The 15,980-nt window shown below is 36.6% G+C and overlaps 1 protein-coding gene across 1 annotated transcript in view; it reads right to left on the bottom strand.

The window, feature by feature from the left end:
• Positions 1-436: 436 nt before the first annotated feature.
• Positions 437-15,980, bottom strand: part of THSD7A (thrombospondin type 1 domain containing 7A) — a 197,281-nt gene continuing 181,737 nt past the window's right edge. Inside the window, exons 22-29 of the mRNA XM_035897219.1 lie at positions 13,512-13,657; positions 12,759-12,933; positions 10,481-10,654; positions 9,361-9,456; positions 6,135-6,217; positions 5,584-5,794; positions 2,043-2,130; positions 437-521 (exon numbers count right to left, since the gene is read on the bottom strand). Of these exons, the coding sequence (XP_035753112.1) occupies positions 437-521; positions 2,043-2,130; positions 5,584-5,794; positions 6,135-6,217; positions 9,361-9,456; positions 10,481-10,654; positions 12,759-12,933; positions 13,512-13,657 (1,058 nt within the window). The remainder of the gene's footprint in view (positions 522-2,042; positions 2,131-5,583; positions 5,795-6,134; positions 6,218-9,360; positions 9,457-10,480; positions 10,655-12,758; positions 12,934-13,511; positions 13,658-15,980) is intronic.

A 15,980-nucleotide genomic window follows, 5' to 3' on the forward strand; every position in this document is an offset into this window, starting at 1 on the left:
GTTCAACTGAGTATATACGTTATGCTTGAATATAAAGAGTCATAGACAGCTTGGTACAAACTCTTCATGCGTACTGATTATACTTGGTTAATGTTGCAGGGGCTTCCAGCTGTTAATATTATGTCAGCTACAGTATTCTGGAGACAGAAGTGGTGCTTATAGTTTGTAAGATTGAGGAAAGACCACAAATCTCCAACTGCAGGGTCTATTAACGTGATTCTGCCAGACTTCTCAGTGCTGATGGTCTGAAGTACAGCAATAATACCTTGAATATTCATAGGCATTATGAAATCCATCCTTCTTTATCTATGGTGCAGTTACAAAAAAGAAAAAGTCAAAACACAATCCACTCCATAGAAAATCCCTGTGGCTTTGGATACCTTCTGATTTCAATCCATTAATTTAGACTCCATTCGTCACCATGAGAAGTTAAATTTTACATATCTGCATCTCCATCATAAGCCAAGGTTAAAGGTTTCAGTCGGTTGTTCTGCCTTCTCTGGGGCTTCTTTGGCTTTTTGCTGAAACAATAAGATGATCTGTAAATAGCACAAGAAACTAATAACACAGCAAAGATGGATTTCAGTCTTAAATGAAAGATGAGCGTGTTGTTTCAAGATAATGCATTTGGTTGTTCATTTGTAAAAGCTATAAGCCTAAAACCTTCACTTGGATCAGTAATTATCTCTTTATCAACCCAAAGCAACATCTAATTCAAAGTTCAGTTGTTCAGAAACAGGCTGTTACGGCACTGATGAGACTTGATGAAATCCTTGGCAGGTAATCCTACAAGATCAGACAGTTTTCAGAAGAACCCAGCGCCTGCAGTGCAGTATTTGGTCATGTATCAAAGCTGCAATCAGGTTCTTTTAAATTATATGACTCAAATCTTAACCTCTCTTGACACATCAAGGGTTTCCACAGGAAAGTTCCCTCTTTTGATTAGTTTTTATCTCGTTATACTTGCTGGAATGACTGCAGTTAATTCTAGATGTTATAATCAAACCATAAATAGCAGGAATATCATTCTCAGCCATAACCGTTCCCTGTCTAGCCTTGAATTAGATTTTAATCCAGCAGTATTTCCAATCCATTTGATATAGTTTTAAAAATTTTAAAAAGCCAAAGGAAAATGCATGTTTATGCATGCTTTAGTACTTGTCTTCTTTTAGAGTGTAATATAAGCAGTTCTTTAAATCAGGCCTGTGCATCCTCAGTCTCGTCCAAAATCTTATCTTGGCTGTCACTTATGCTGCCCAAATCTAAATCTTTGTTACCAAATCAGTTTTTACAGTGGCTTGCAGTGGCCACAGATTCCAGTCTGAAGTATGTGAAGATACTTAGACAGAAGTGAGTTTTTGGGAAAGGTTTACCAAAACCAAAACAAATCCAGAAGCCCCCCTAAATTCCTACTAATGCAGTACAGCCAAGAGCCTGATGTGTACGACCACACTTCCCTCACATTCCACCTATGCAGTCATTTGGATCAGAAATTCCAATCAGGACCTAGAAAACTTCAGGGATAGCATTCCTAAAGGTGACTTGTTCTTGCAAAAAAAAATCTGTGCTTGCTTTCACATGTACTAAGCTTTTTCAACAAAATATTATTTTGCATATGAAAAACACATGAGAAATTTCCAGATTTTTTTTGGTTGTGTATCTCCATATCCTGCCAAATATCAAATCTGACTTGCCTGATTACTAAATTTCCTTCTTGCTATTTCTCTCTGCATTTTGTGATACAGATGCAATGACATTATCATGGACACGGTACATTCTTAACAGAGATAAAGTGAGCAAAAATAAACTATACGCTAAGCTACCCCATATTTGTAAGAAGTTCTTCTAACCTCAGAAGAGCATGTGTTTATCTATCATCTAGACTACAACCAGAGTCCACTAACTTGAGCTTGGACAAAAGGACATGGAAAATTAAACACTGCAGTTCACAGAAGAGCCTGCAGTTTCTACAGCAGCATTTGTAAACCCTTGCATTACAGTCTGTTTGGGACTGCTTGTTTGTAAATAATTAAAGAACTCACCAGGCTAGATAGATCATAGAAACAATAAAGATGAGTAAAACAAATGCACCAGCAGCTACACCATAAACCCAGGTCTTCAGCCTCCCATCTAAAAGGAATGAATGTTAGTCAGTAGTATTTGAGTTAGTCTTGTTGAATTATTAGTTCTGATATAGTATAGAAACACTGTTATAATCCAAAATAAATGTCTTCACTAGCAATTACAGCTTAATAAGAGTAAATACTATTATTCAACTGAGCAATAGCTTCTCTGTGCACTTGTGTTTTGCTTTTCAGCTGAAGTCTGGATAACCTGAACGGAGCTGAGATGTGGGCAGAGGCAGCAAGTGAGACCCCCAGAAACCCAGCTCCTGGGCTTGCTGGTGGTGGGCAGTCCTTCAGCGTGATCACAGGGCAGCAGGGCAGCCTAGGACTCATTTATGCTGTATGCATCATTTTCCATTCTAGCTCTGGTAAATCAATCTGCTTGTTATTTTCATTCTTGTTGCTATTTAATTTTATGTTTTTAAATACCTCTAGCATGTTTTACCTCCTCCATACCTCAACTGCACATACACAACTTTCACTACTGCATAAAGTAATAATTTTTCAGTTTCTTCCTCAACTAAAATCAAGTTTTGTTTTTATAAAACAACTTCCCCTCACAGAACAAGCAAAAATACACCAAAAAAGACATCCCATGCTCATAAATAGAACCACTGTCTGTTGTTAATAAGGACTGTACCCATCCACAGCCCTTGCAGCATGTGTTTTGGACACGATGTACCTGCAGGCTGAGGTATAACGTCCCACTCTCCTGCTTGCCTTGATCCTAGACGCACTCACTTATCCCAAGAAAATGAGGGAAGAAAGGGTGTGACTTCCTCTGTCTGTGGGGTTTTGCTCTGAACCTCAAATGAGTACATCACAACCCCAGGTCAGTACATGTTGCCTGACGCATTACTTTTATTGACTAATTTTGAAATTTTTTAAATGGATTTTTGAAAACATTCTTTTACAGGAGGTTAGCTAGCCTTGTTGCACCTCTTTGACAATGAAAATTTCATTAAAAAGCTGAATTATTTAATTTACAAAGGGCAAAATTTTTATTTCATGAAACTGTGCATATTTTCAATGTAAGCAAACACAGCTAAATTTTTTCTGATTAAATAATTATTGCATCCTGATACTTCCGTAGAACAAAAAGGCATTATCAATGCAGTTTATGTTTCTACAACGTAATAATAACACAAATTAGTCAGAGTGACTTTGTTCAGATTCACAGTAGCAGTGCTGTGCAGTTATGTTCAGGCTTTCTGTTCTCTAGCAATGCAAAGCCTTTGAGGTCATGTGGACAACTTGTTCAAGACTAATCAGTATAAAAATATTTTAGCTTCATTACATTAATCAACCTAATGAAACATTATAACTGATAATAACTGATATAACTGAAATAACTGATCCATTAAAGATTAATAGAACAGTAGATTTGACCTGACATATCCAATGATATGATAATACGAATGAGAAGAATTCAGACTTCAGTACTGCTTAAATAGATTTTTTCTTCTCTCCTTGGCTCATTTCCATTGGTAAATGTAAGGGGGTTTGGGTGGTTTTGGGTTTGCTTGTTTTAAAATAGTATTATCTTCTTGAAAAAAAAGACAGGCATTACCTTGTGTATGGATTTATTTATTTTTGTTAAAGTGGGGAACTTTGTTAATAAGGTCATTCCTATTATGCAACTACAGGCATCTAACTCAGGCTTTCTGAATTCCCCCTGGACAGATTATTTCAAAGTATACAAGGCAAATTGGCATCTCAAACTCATCTGTTTTGGGTAATAGATCAGCACAGACACTTGAAGAGGATGGTTCCTTTCTGGAACTGCAATATAGTTTGTTGAAGACAGTGAAAGAATTATTTTAAACCTAGACCTAGAAACTGTGAGGAAAGGAGTAATCATGCTAGAGTAAATCAAAACCTTTCCAATAGATACCCAAATCCTGGAATTAAAACAATCAAGCATAAATCTCATCTGAAGTGCAACATGTTCGCTGTCTTCCGCATTTGCTCACACCTTCACTGGATAAAGTATTAATTCTATTGAATACTGTTGTTTTTATTGGAGCTGAGCTATGCTTCCTTCCTAACTTGAATTACTGGAAAATTGGAAAGTTTTAATGAAATCCCTCCACTGTTCCCTGCTCCAAAAACCATGTCTGAGCTCACACGAGCATCCACATTCCTAAACAGTTGAAGGCGACTGTCTAACGTTTGCTTATTGTTGACACTCTCTGGCTGCTACAACCCACCCTCTGGCATTTTCAGGTGGAATGACCTAGAATGAGTAAAAGATAACATATTTGGTAAAATGCTATTTTTTAAAGGAGGACCAGAAAAGCTTAAATTTCTTTCTTTTTTTTTTTTTTTTTTTTTTTATTGTGGATTAAAGTATTAACTAATTGGAGTAAAAACCATTTTATTGCAGGTATCAAATATAGTATCACAGTACAAATAACAGCAAATACTAGTAGGGCTAATGGGAACTAACATAAGTATTTCTAACACGAACATATTTTAACCTACTTATTAGAAATATTGCTGTATTTCTCATTTTGCAGCATTTTACGGATTATGCATGTAACGATGCTGTTTTCAATTCTCAGATTAAAAACATTCATAAAAGTTTTAGAAAGAAATGAATACCCTAAGACACAAGTGTGTTAGAATATTTAGCTCTGTGATTTAAAAGACACTTAAGATAACCAATTGCTCTCTTTATATAATTAACATTTTGGACAACCATCATATCTCTTTATGTGGAAGTATTTGGTTAATTAAAGTTTTATTTATCTCAATGTTTAATAATACCAGGAAATACTTACTGAAATCTGATTACATGATCGACTTTATAAAGTATTTTTGATGGGCTTTTATATTTCTTGCCACTCTTTCATGTAAGTCCTTGCTCAGCTGTAAAGAACATGGTCCATCATAAAAGCTAACATTGCCTATAGAGACTTAAAGAATGTCTATGCTAAATAAAAATAATATCGTTAGCTCTTGCCTAACATGAATTAGTTTAAATATGGATATGGCAGAAGAGCATTAGCATACCTATACTGATTATTGTCCTACAATTTATGCTACGGCTGCAAATTTTAAGCAGCCCTTACCCTTTGCAGTCTTCAGTGCTACCTTTTCACTCCTCTGTCAACAGCATTATTGGTTGAGACCGCATAATCTAATATCCTGGCTCACACCTTTGCAGCCAACTCCCTTCTAAAGTCACGTTTCAAATAGCTTCTGTGAATTTTAACAGCTAGAAGGCATTAAAAGGAAATCTTCTGCAATACAGGATTTCATTAAATATATTGATGGAGTAGCTGAGGATTGGAGTTTACTTATGTCTCTTCCTCTGTTTTCAGTTAGGGAAGATCCCTGTCTTCTTAAATGAACATTTAAGTGTTTTTCTTTTCTTCCTTGGCATCACAAAAATGTAAATGCCAGACCCTGCAGCAGTACTTAGCATTAAGAACTGCTCATTGCATGACTTCACCTGGCCCAAAAGGCTGTAGAAACCAGGTCCTTCCTCGTCCTGACTGGTTACTGGAGGGCTGGGTAGGGTTCACAGCTCGACTGGTTTTCACATCTCCCTTTTTGTCCTCCATGGTGGGGATCACCACCACTGGGATGAGAGTGCACTGTTCAAGTGTGCCATCGGAGGACATAACTTCAGTGTATCCATCTTCACAACTGCACGTTCTAGTCTGTAGGGAACAAGTGTTTTACACTGTGTAGCAGAAAAACACAGTTTTCTGTGAGCCATAAAGCATAACAACATGGACGATTGGAAGAGAAGACTCTTTTGATGAGTGCTAGCCTGGGGGGTACCTCTTCATATATTTTTATTCAGGTTTGTACCAAATCAACAGAGTTCATTCAACATTTAATTGAAAGGTAGAAAATGGTCTGAGGTTGATTTTAACAAATTAATGATTAGCAAAATCTCTGAAAAAAACCTTTTTGCTGCCATAATCTTTGTAATGCAGAGAGATGTGTGGGAAGCCCTCACGGGGGTGTTTTATGCTCCAATGCAGTAGCACATACCTCACTGCAGTAAGCATGGGGTTGGCTGCACGGTGGGTTACATGACCTGTCAGCATCTGGTTGGCGCATCACTAAACAGCCCCCTGTAGGATAGAAAACCATATTTTGACATGGTAATACCTCACCACTGATGAAATTACTGATGTCATTACTTGCTGCAGTATGTCATGGATTACAATTTTATTGGTAATTTGAATTTAAGAGTCATTCTCTTATTCCAAGGGGAAGGGTAATTGGTATCAAGCATTTTCTTACAGGCAGAGTAAGGGTACAGCACATGTATTTGCATTCATGCGCATTTCAGAGAACTAATATCTGGCAAGTAAACCTTTTGTTTTTCCCTTTGTTTCTTCGGTGGATTGCTCAAAAAAGTTAAAATGTTTTATTGTGCTTGAGGGAAGAGATTTTGTTTGTCTAGGGCCCTGCTTATGGCTCATGTATTAAAACTGTGGCCACAAAGAAAATAAAAGCCTATTTTTGATTGATATCTTTGCCTGTTAAACTGAAAACAAACTACTCATCCAGTTTATGAATGGATGCCTGTTTTCTGCTACTCCTCAGTAGTCACTTTTACACATGCTATAGCTTTGCCTCTTATGAAGCCACACTTCATGCTAGTCTAAGACAGATTTTTCGGATGGAAATAAGTATTATCAGTAAAGCGTGTACTGAATGCTATGACACTGATGATATAGTGGGTTTCAGTCTTTTTCCTTTTTTATACAGTCCTCATTTCTATAGCTTTATGTACAGTGCAGTTACTGTTATGGACCAATACACACAATCAGGCTTTCACTATCATTTCAGCCAGAATTACTTTAAAATTTAAAATCAGTTTGAATTTACTGGGGTTTCCTTCTAGCTTACAGAAGAGGGATATGTATCATGTAGTCTAAAATTATACTGCTATAGGACAACTTATCTTGAATCTCCCAAATTAGTAACATTTTGATACAGGTGTGAAATGATGATGAAATCCTGATAACTGAGGTTGGTCACGACCATAGCAGATGCAGTTAGATGTGGTTATGTAGATCCAAGTGTTAACGGGATGGCTGATGAAGAACAAAGAAAACCTTGCTGGTTGCCATAAATTTTACCCACCCCCAAAAAGGAAAATCGTACATCCTAGCATACAAGTCACATGCCTGTGGGAATCTATGTAATAAAATATCAGTCATCCAAGGAAGCTGCAGAAGGAAAGAGTTGCCTCATCGCCCATGGGAAACAACACCTTCAAGTAAAAAAGAACTATTCAGCACAATACTATTATGCAAGTAAGTAAATAAAGGCCTTAAAATACCATCAGAACTCATAATGAAAAATTGATAATGTCTGAATTAAAACACACTATGTTAGAGCCAAATGTACAGCAATAAGGCAGCAAAAACTACAGTAATTGGAGATACAGGTTGATTCTAGATCAAAATAGGTAATCTCCATTTAAATCAATCGTGTATGTGCGTCTATCAGTTTGAGCTCTTAAATACTGTAGTTTATACAAACCACTTCCAAAAAAAGTTCAAATGTAAATTACAATCTGGTTTACGACTATACTTCATGCAGAGAAGTTCTTGCAGAACATTATATTTAAGTGCTCTGTTTGAAAACTGACAGGAACATATAAAAAAAATATAGGTTTGCATTGCACAGAAACTGGTGATTACATTGTCTGGAATTTTCCACTAGTCTTCATTTCAAATCAGAAAGTTACCACAGCTTTAAAAAACATGTACAAACAAACTTCGAAAAAAAAGGTACAGTACAGGTCTGAGGTTAGCCTGCGGAGGAGGTCCCGTCATGAAAAATCTGCCAACACTTACTCAGACATGTGTCTTTCCTAGAATTTATCACATGGCTGTATTCAGTCACATCAGAACAAACTATTATTTTTATGTGGCTGACTGAGATTTATGAATATATTCTGATTTTAAGATCTCAGAGACATAATCACCAAGACACTATTTATTTTGAAATCCTGTAGGACCTTTAAAAGATAGTATCATATATTAATCTCAATAAGAATTCTTACTTAGATTTTTACTTACCATACAAGCATCTTAGCTAGTCAGGAAGCAATCAAGGTGCATAAATAATGCCCTGTTGCATTCATTGTGAAGGTGATGCATTTTAATATTCTTACAGCACAAGGTGACACTTGCAAAAGAGACTTTGGGCTATTATGCATTATTTCAAAGCCTTGTAAAAATAATACAGATATGTTATTTCTACTGTTAATACAGACAGTAGTGATGGATTCCATCATCAGGAAGTATTGTATTGGAAGTCCATGAATTAGAGCTCCCCTCCTGTGACTGACCTGATAGTGGCTGGCATTAAGGATGTGTTCACAATCTCTGGGATTCTTTTACTATCCCCTGGCCTGATATAAAAATTATTTAAACGACAAAAGCATAACTCTTAGCTTAAATGAATCCCCAGTTCTGATAAATAAATTCATATAAATAGATATAGATATATGAAGATTTTCTTCAATTCAGAAACCTCAGTCATTCTTAATTCACAGTGTTTTGTGGTTTGGTTTGCACAAAAAGTAACTACATCCCATAGCTGTCCACTGAAGTATCCTACTATAGGTTTCACAGAATCACAGAATGGCAAGGGTTGGAAGGGACCTCGGGAGATTATCTAGTCCAACTCTCCTGCTAAAGCAGGTTCACCTAGAGCATGTTACACAGGACTTCATCCAGGCGGGCTTTGAATATCTCCAGGGAAGGAGACTCACTGAGGTAAAGAAATAAACTTATATTAGCACATTAAAATTTGATATTTTGTAATTTTAAGGAGATCTATGATATATGCATGCTATTATCAAGCTTTGCATCTCTCTGCCTCTGTATAGGCACTGAAATGAACTTTAATACATAGAAGTTCTATTTGTTGTAGGGCTTGAAATATGAAACCCTAAATTTAGAGGTGTAAAGATGTCTCTGCAAAAAAAAAATACACAACATAAAACATTCCAGGTCCAGTACAGAAGCTAATGTTTATATTTACTTTTAGCATTACATGCAGTGTAATTCTGGAAAAGAAATGACGTCTTTAGTATGCAAAACTATAATGATTTAAGACAACAGCACATTGATTCAGACATCAGGAACAACTGTTTTTAGCAAAGTCTTCAAAAAAAAAAATCCATTTGTTGGGAAAAGACATTATCCACCTGTTTTCCAGGCTTCTGTGTGTATATAAAAAGAGTAGTTACCTGTGACGTTCAAACCATCTGACCTTTGGCACCACACGGTTCGAGAAGATCCCTTCCACGGGCTAGCCATCCACTTGTATTCATAGCACTGGCCATCTGCATGGAGAACATTCACTGAATGTGAAGAAATCTGATGACAAGATTTTAGGCTACCACTGGCAGCACCCACACTCATCAGTAGACCATACTTATTATGTTTAACTGCTTTTATGGCTAAGTAGATGCCTTCGTCCTTCACCCAGCAACTTAGAAGGGTGCACTGCACACATGGAGGCCCCAGGGTCTCCTGCACATACTGGATACATACAGAATAGAGCAGATGTGTCCTGGACACTAACTATAATGGTTGCACACGCTGCTCGTGGAGTAAGTTAATGGGCAAAACAGATGTTTCCAATAACTTCATAATGGTTGTGGCCCATCTGTTGCACAAAACTCATTTAGGAGTCCAGTTCCTTTGCTGGTAACACTGAGCTTCAGCCAACGCTTGAGTGCTTGGTGAAGTGGCCTCGGCTGCGTCTGGCTTCATTTCTCAGCACTGCTGTGCACTTTTCATATGGCCTGGGATAAATCATGAAGTCCTTCTGCAGCTTAGCCCCCTTATGAATAGAAAATTTCTTTTTGCTTGATCTGTCTGGCCTCTAAATGGACAAGAAATGACTGTATAGGAAATTACTTTTCTTAGATACTTTGTCCAGTACCAGCAGTAAGCACGACTGAGACTTTTTAATGTCATTGTCATGTGATTAACAAAAATTCAATGGCTAGAGAGAAATCTAAATTTGGTTAAGTATCAAAATGTAAAGATTTCTTTTTATTAATGTTATCAAGCAGATAAAGCAACTATTTCTTCCCATATCATAAAAAGAAATTTCATTATTAAAGAAGGATCATCAATTCTCCAAGAATTGTGTTTAAAGTGGTAAGATATGATAGTTAGCATTTGAAAGTTTTTCTGTTTAGAGTTGATATCTGGAAAACAAAAATTTAAGTGCATTTCTATATCTATCAAATCTGTATTTGCCTAAATTTGATACCATGAATAGAAAGAAAACAAAACTATTTTTTTCCTGTATTTTTTTCTTACAGGAAATGGCCGTATGTGTGTTTTGGTGCTTACCATTGCATGGTCTTGTTTCCAAAGCCTGTTCTGGACAGAGATGTTGATTTTCTAATTCCTGAATGATCACTGCCCGAGATCGGACTTGTATCCCTCCAAAGCCAAGATCCTCACCGTTAACACAGGTTAGCTGACAAAGGCTCCATTCTGACCACTCTCTCAAGTAACAGTCCCCTGTCAAGTAGCAATTTTATAAGATGAACGATCATCACATGTGAAGAGTTTTTCACACTGAATATAACTTAGAAAAAAATGTCCAAATCTGGTTGCTTAATTTTCTTTCTTTATAGTTCATTTCCTTCCTCTTTTTAAACATGACTTATACTTAAAAGAAGATAATATTTTGACACTGCCTGAATATCTGTGCAGTAGAAAACAGTAATAAAAAGATAATACAAAAGCCTATTTGTTCTAAAGCAGGGTAGTTTCCTGTAGCGTTCCCATAAGGTCACTCTCATTTAGAATTTCTGAGCAACATTCCACCCTATGTCTGCATTTCTGTAAATGTTAGGGTATTGTGCACTGTATGCCTTATGCTAAATTTGTATATCTTGTTCACAGTTCTTCTTCGACCTTAGAAAGAGAAAACATTGTCTATTTTTAAAAAGATTAATTGTTGCTTATCCTCACACAGAATTCCTCTAAACAGACGGTAGAAGCAACTGCTGGAACATTCTTTGCAAGAAAGGGGAATGGGAAGGTGATTAAAATGTCTGCTCTGACTATTTCATGTTAGGATAATAGAGATTTGTAGAATGCTATAGTGTAAAACTGAAAAATAAAAGTATACTAATGACACTAATTAGCATGATCGGCTAAAGAACATTTAAGGAAGATCTGAGGCACAACACAAAGAGACCATTTTGTTAAAAATGCAGTAGGAAATGAGACTAGACTGTGCACAGACTCATAAATAAACCTCTTAGTTCTCATTATTTCAGTGAAAGAGCTATTAAAAATTCATGCTACCTTGCATTATCCTGATGACAGATATAATCAGTACTGTGTTGACCAGATGCCTGATTAATGAAAGAATTTTATTTGCCAACATTAGGAAAGCATGCGAAGAAATGAATAATTGAAGAACTGATGTATACATAATAGGAAAACAAGTAGTGATTTTTGGAAACATTAGTTGGAGTGTATCATTAGCACATCCCCACAGGGCAGTTATTCTCGCTGGCTAAATGGGAGATCGTTGAAGAACAGGTTCCTGCTCAGCAAAATTTCAAAAGCGAGCAGTAAGCAGCTATATTTTTTTAATAAATTTGACTAACAAGAAAACATAACTACAAGCTTTTTATTCTTCTGATTTTCATTAAATAAGTGAAAATATGTGAAAATCATGAAATTTGAATTCTGTGCACGAAGCAGTGATAGAAGTCTCTGTGGTTTTGATTATTTTCTATTTACTGAGGCAAATTTACCTTCAGTCTAACCTGAACTGGACTGGAAAAAAATTCTAAGAAAAAGGAGAGTTGCAAGAGAACAAAAACAGTACTGGTATGGAATGATAGCTACATTAGAACTGAAGGACTTAATCACTACTTCTGAAGATACATCACTGAACAACAGCAATATACTTCAAATTCTACAAATAAGTGTTTGAAATGATCTGGAGTGGTTTTACTGAAAATTAAACAGCTGTTATAGGCTCTTAATCCTTCTCAGTATGAGGGTCATGGACCTGATCATTTATAACAGCTCCTTGGGATTCAATCTACATGGACAATGATGGTGCATGTCACGTCCAGCGAGTTAAACAGCTGGAAACACTTGCATTTTCTCAGAGATCAAAATATTAGTTTCATTTGGAATAGCCCCTTTAAACAAGATAAAAATAAGACTCCCTAGCTTAGCTTCCTTAAACACCCGTAAAAGGCATCACATTCTTAGCCACTGTTAAAAACTATTAATAAAGCTGTTAGGTGATCTAAGCACTTAAAGCAAATATTTAGCTACAAACCAACACTCTTTCTTACAGAGTTAAACACAGGTTTTATTTCAAAAGATTTTGTGAAGAAATATATTCTTTTTAGGTACACCTGTGACTGAGACATGTCTTTTATAAAATTCAAAACCTGGTATTTTTTCCTAATTGATTTATTGTCATGAAGCCACTACCAGAAAGTAACTTTATTGGTCATTTGATGGATGAATCCAATCAGTAAAGTATGTGAAAAAGATTTAATTGCCTGTGGCTAATGTTAGACACTGATAACTGTAATGACACCCAACCAATCTTGAAATGCAACATTTATTTGAATATCTTTGTTACCTGGACAAGGGACAGTGCAGGTTTCCTCAAGTATCATCTTTTTATTACCATCTATAATAGGCTCTATTTCTCCACAGAATTCCTCATCTATTACTTTGCCAACATCTTCAATGGATCCATCAAAAACCACACAGGAAATGTTCCTCACTCGTGTTCCCTCTCCACATTGAGCATCCTGTGGAAGAAGGACATACATGGATGCTGGACAGAAGAAAGCACCAAAAGACTAGATCTGAGCTACATGGCTACATGTCACTCTGTCTCTACTATTTTTTGCTTAACTACGTATTTATACCAGTAGGGGGAAAAAAAGAGGCATTGTTCTTTACTTCTGAAACAAACAAACAAACAACAACAGAAAAAAACCAACCCAAAAATTCTGCTGGCTGCTACCACTGTTTCTTAAAGTATGGAGCTAACTACGCCTTTGAATTGCAACCACAGCAGTATCTCAAGTGGAGATCTCTTCTCAAATGCCAATATATTTCCACAGATATTCTTTTACAACAGAAGGATTTCATTTATTAGCAAAGGTGCTGCTCAGGTACCACAGTTTACATTTATACTCTGAATATCTGTAGGACATTGTTGTATCTGTTGACAAAAATGAACTCTAAGAATAAATCTTTAGTTTTTTGTACAAGAGAGGTGGAGGCAAATTGTTTACAGCGTTATGAAGCAGGTATCTAAGCATATCACAAATATGCCTAGATATACAAGCTCCATAACTTCAAAGTCCCATATGGCTTTTACCTCTACTTTGCATGCAGACCATTGACCGTATTGCCATCGATAACAAGGTTTTACTGGACAGGGTTTGAATTGCTCCATCTGAGAAGGACAAGGCCTCCCATCACCCTGAAATGGCTGATTTATGGTCCTCCTTCTGATCATTTTTCCTGTAAATAAGAAACAGCAATATAACTAACAACAAAGTGGTTAGACTGATTTATTCCTCAAGATGATTCTATTTTGGTGAAAAGCGTTGTGGTTGAATAAAGTAATTTTTTCCACAACTGACAAATTGGATTGTAAAGCATATCTGTTTGCTCGCATCTGTTATATGGATTTATATTTTTCAAGTCGGACACTTTAAATTCTATCATTTGCTTGTACTGTAAGAAGTGCAGGAGGATGTTTGATTAAGATTTCAGATTGCTCCTGTAACAGCAAAGAAAAGTAGTAATTTCCTAGTTCAGAAGCCTGGGTAAAATTACTCGTTCTGAATGTGACAATATGTTTGTGGCACTTCAGTGGAGATTCCAGCTCTTCATCTGGAGTTTGCTGCTAGAAGAGATCAACATGTTCTACTCTTCCCCGAGTTAACACAGAATCATGTGTCCCGCGATCGTCTGATTCCAGCAACCAGGAACAGCTTGCAACTTTCCCTTACTGTCTGTCTGGATGACATGAGATGCAGATTTTGTAGGATGAAGGATTCTTCACTCAGGCCCAAAGAAAATTAGAATACAATAGGCTTATCCAACATTAATCTTCTTTTCAACCATGAGTAGCATGCTACCCAGCATGACTGAGATACAGGTTACATTTCAAATACTTATATAAAGATAAAGAGGAAGACATCTTTATCCTTTTGGCAACTCTTGCTTCTTTCATCTTGCAGTGGACATTAGACCATTATGCTTCCTTACAGAGAGGTCATGTGACATAACCAAAAAATTTTTGATTTGCCAGAAGTAGTGGTGAAGTGGCTGCTTTAGAGTTGGCACCTTGCCAAGGTTTCCAGAAAAACCAACACAGCTGTGGTTTGCATAAATATATGAACCAAGTCTGAAATAAGTTGTATATATTTAAACTTGTATACTGAGGCTTATAATAAACTAAGGCATTACATAGATTTACCCACATAACAGCCAGTGTTAGCTGGCAAAACCAATTCATCTTTAATTCCACATTTCGATCTGAAGCATTTGGTATTGAACACTCTAATGATCATGACACGAATCTTTTGCTGAGAGTAAGCTACACAAGCCATGGTGCAGCAGCTGAACTATATCAATCTGCTGTGTTCACTGCAGCTAACTAGAGACATGTTTTCCAAGTGGAGCCTCATCATTCTTGGATTCACAGCTGCTCCAACTGAGATGTCACAGGAGAAAAAAAGATTTTCTTGAAAAGTACTAGAGAAAAAACCCAAAGAATAGCAATGAGCAGAATTCTTACAGACGGAACTCTTCCTCAACTTTATGGGTATTTGCATGGGTGCACAAAAGCAGTTCAGCTCTGTGGTCACTGGGTTTATGAGATGGTCATTACGTATTGAAAAACAGCAGTTACTTCCAACTTTGTGCCAAATAGGAAAATTACAGCTTCACGGCTTACGTGTGAGGTTGCCACCATCTGTTAAAAACACTGAAAATTTGAAAGCTGTTTTACATTAATATTTAAAATAAATTTTCTCACTTCTACCAATAAATCCTATACTTGGAAAGCACAGGGATTTCAGATAGTGACCCACCTTCACATTTTGAAAAAGCACAGCAACAATAATTCTCATTCAGGAAAATATCAGGTCAAATGTTCAGGTCTTGTATATAAACAGAAGCTTGTAAAGAAAAAATATGGCAACATATTTAAGCCTTCAGTAGAGCTGTTAGTTCAGTTCTCACTCTATAAAGATTATTTGGAATGTAGAAGTGTAGATTACTGGAATGTAGAAGTCATGCTTTGAGAGAAGCTCAAAGAACTGAAACGTTATTACATTATTAGATACCACAGTATCAAATTATTAACTGTTATCATTAAAAAAATCCCTAGGTATTTCTGTTGGGATCCTGAGGTGGCCAGAGCTTTCAGATGTTTTTGTCTAGACCTTTCTCCTGTGGTGCACTCCCAAAGGAACACAAAAAGATGCAATATCCTTTTACTCTGAGCCCAGCAGTTGAGACTGGATTCCATACACTGCTAACCACCCAGTATCTGTAGTGACATGTTCCAGACATGATTACAGAAGGAAGAGGCTTCACAGATGGGCTTCTACCCTTCTCTTTCAGTGGGCTGTATACCTTAGTTGCTGACACAATGGTGCTTTCAGGTCCTCATTCTGAGACATATCAGTGCAAATAAATAACAAGAGTTCCTCCATAACCAGAATGTGCCTTTGATATCCATTCTCTGACATAGCTTTGATTTAAAAAAACTTATATAGTGGTTAACAACACTTTGGAAAAAAGGAACTAATGTGATCACAGGGAAAGTAAC

Source organism: Egretta garzetta, unplaced genomic scaffold (genome assembly GCF_000687185.1).
Source record: "Egretta garzetta isolate BGI_Z169 unplaced genomic scaffold, ASM68718v1 scaffold30, whole genome shotgun sequence".
In the NCBI taxonomy this organism is placed as follows: domain Eukaryota; kingdom Metazoa; phylum Chordata; class Aves; order Pelecaniformes; family Ardeidae; genus Egretta; species Egretta garzetta.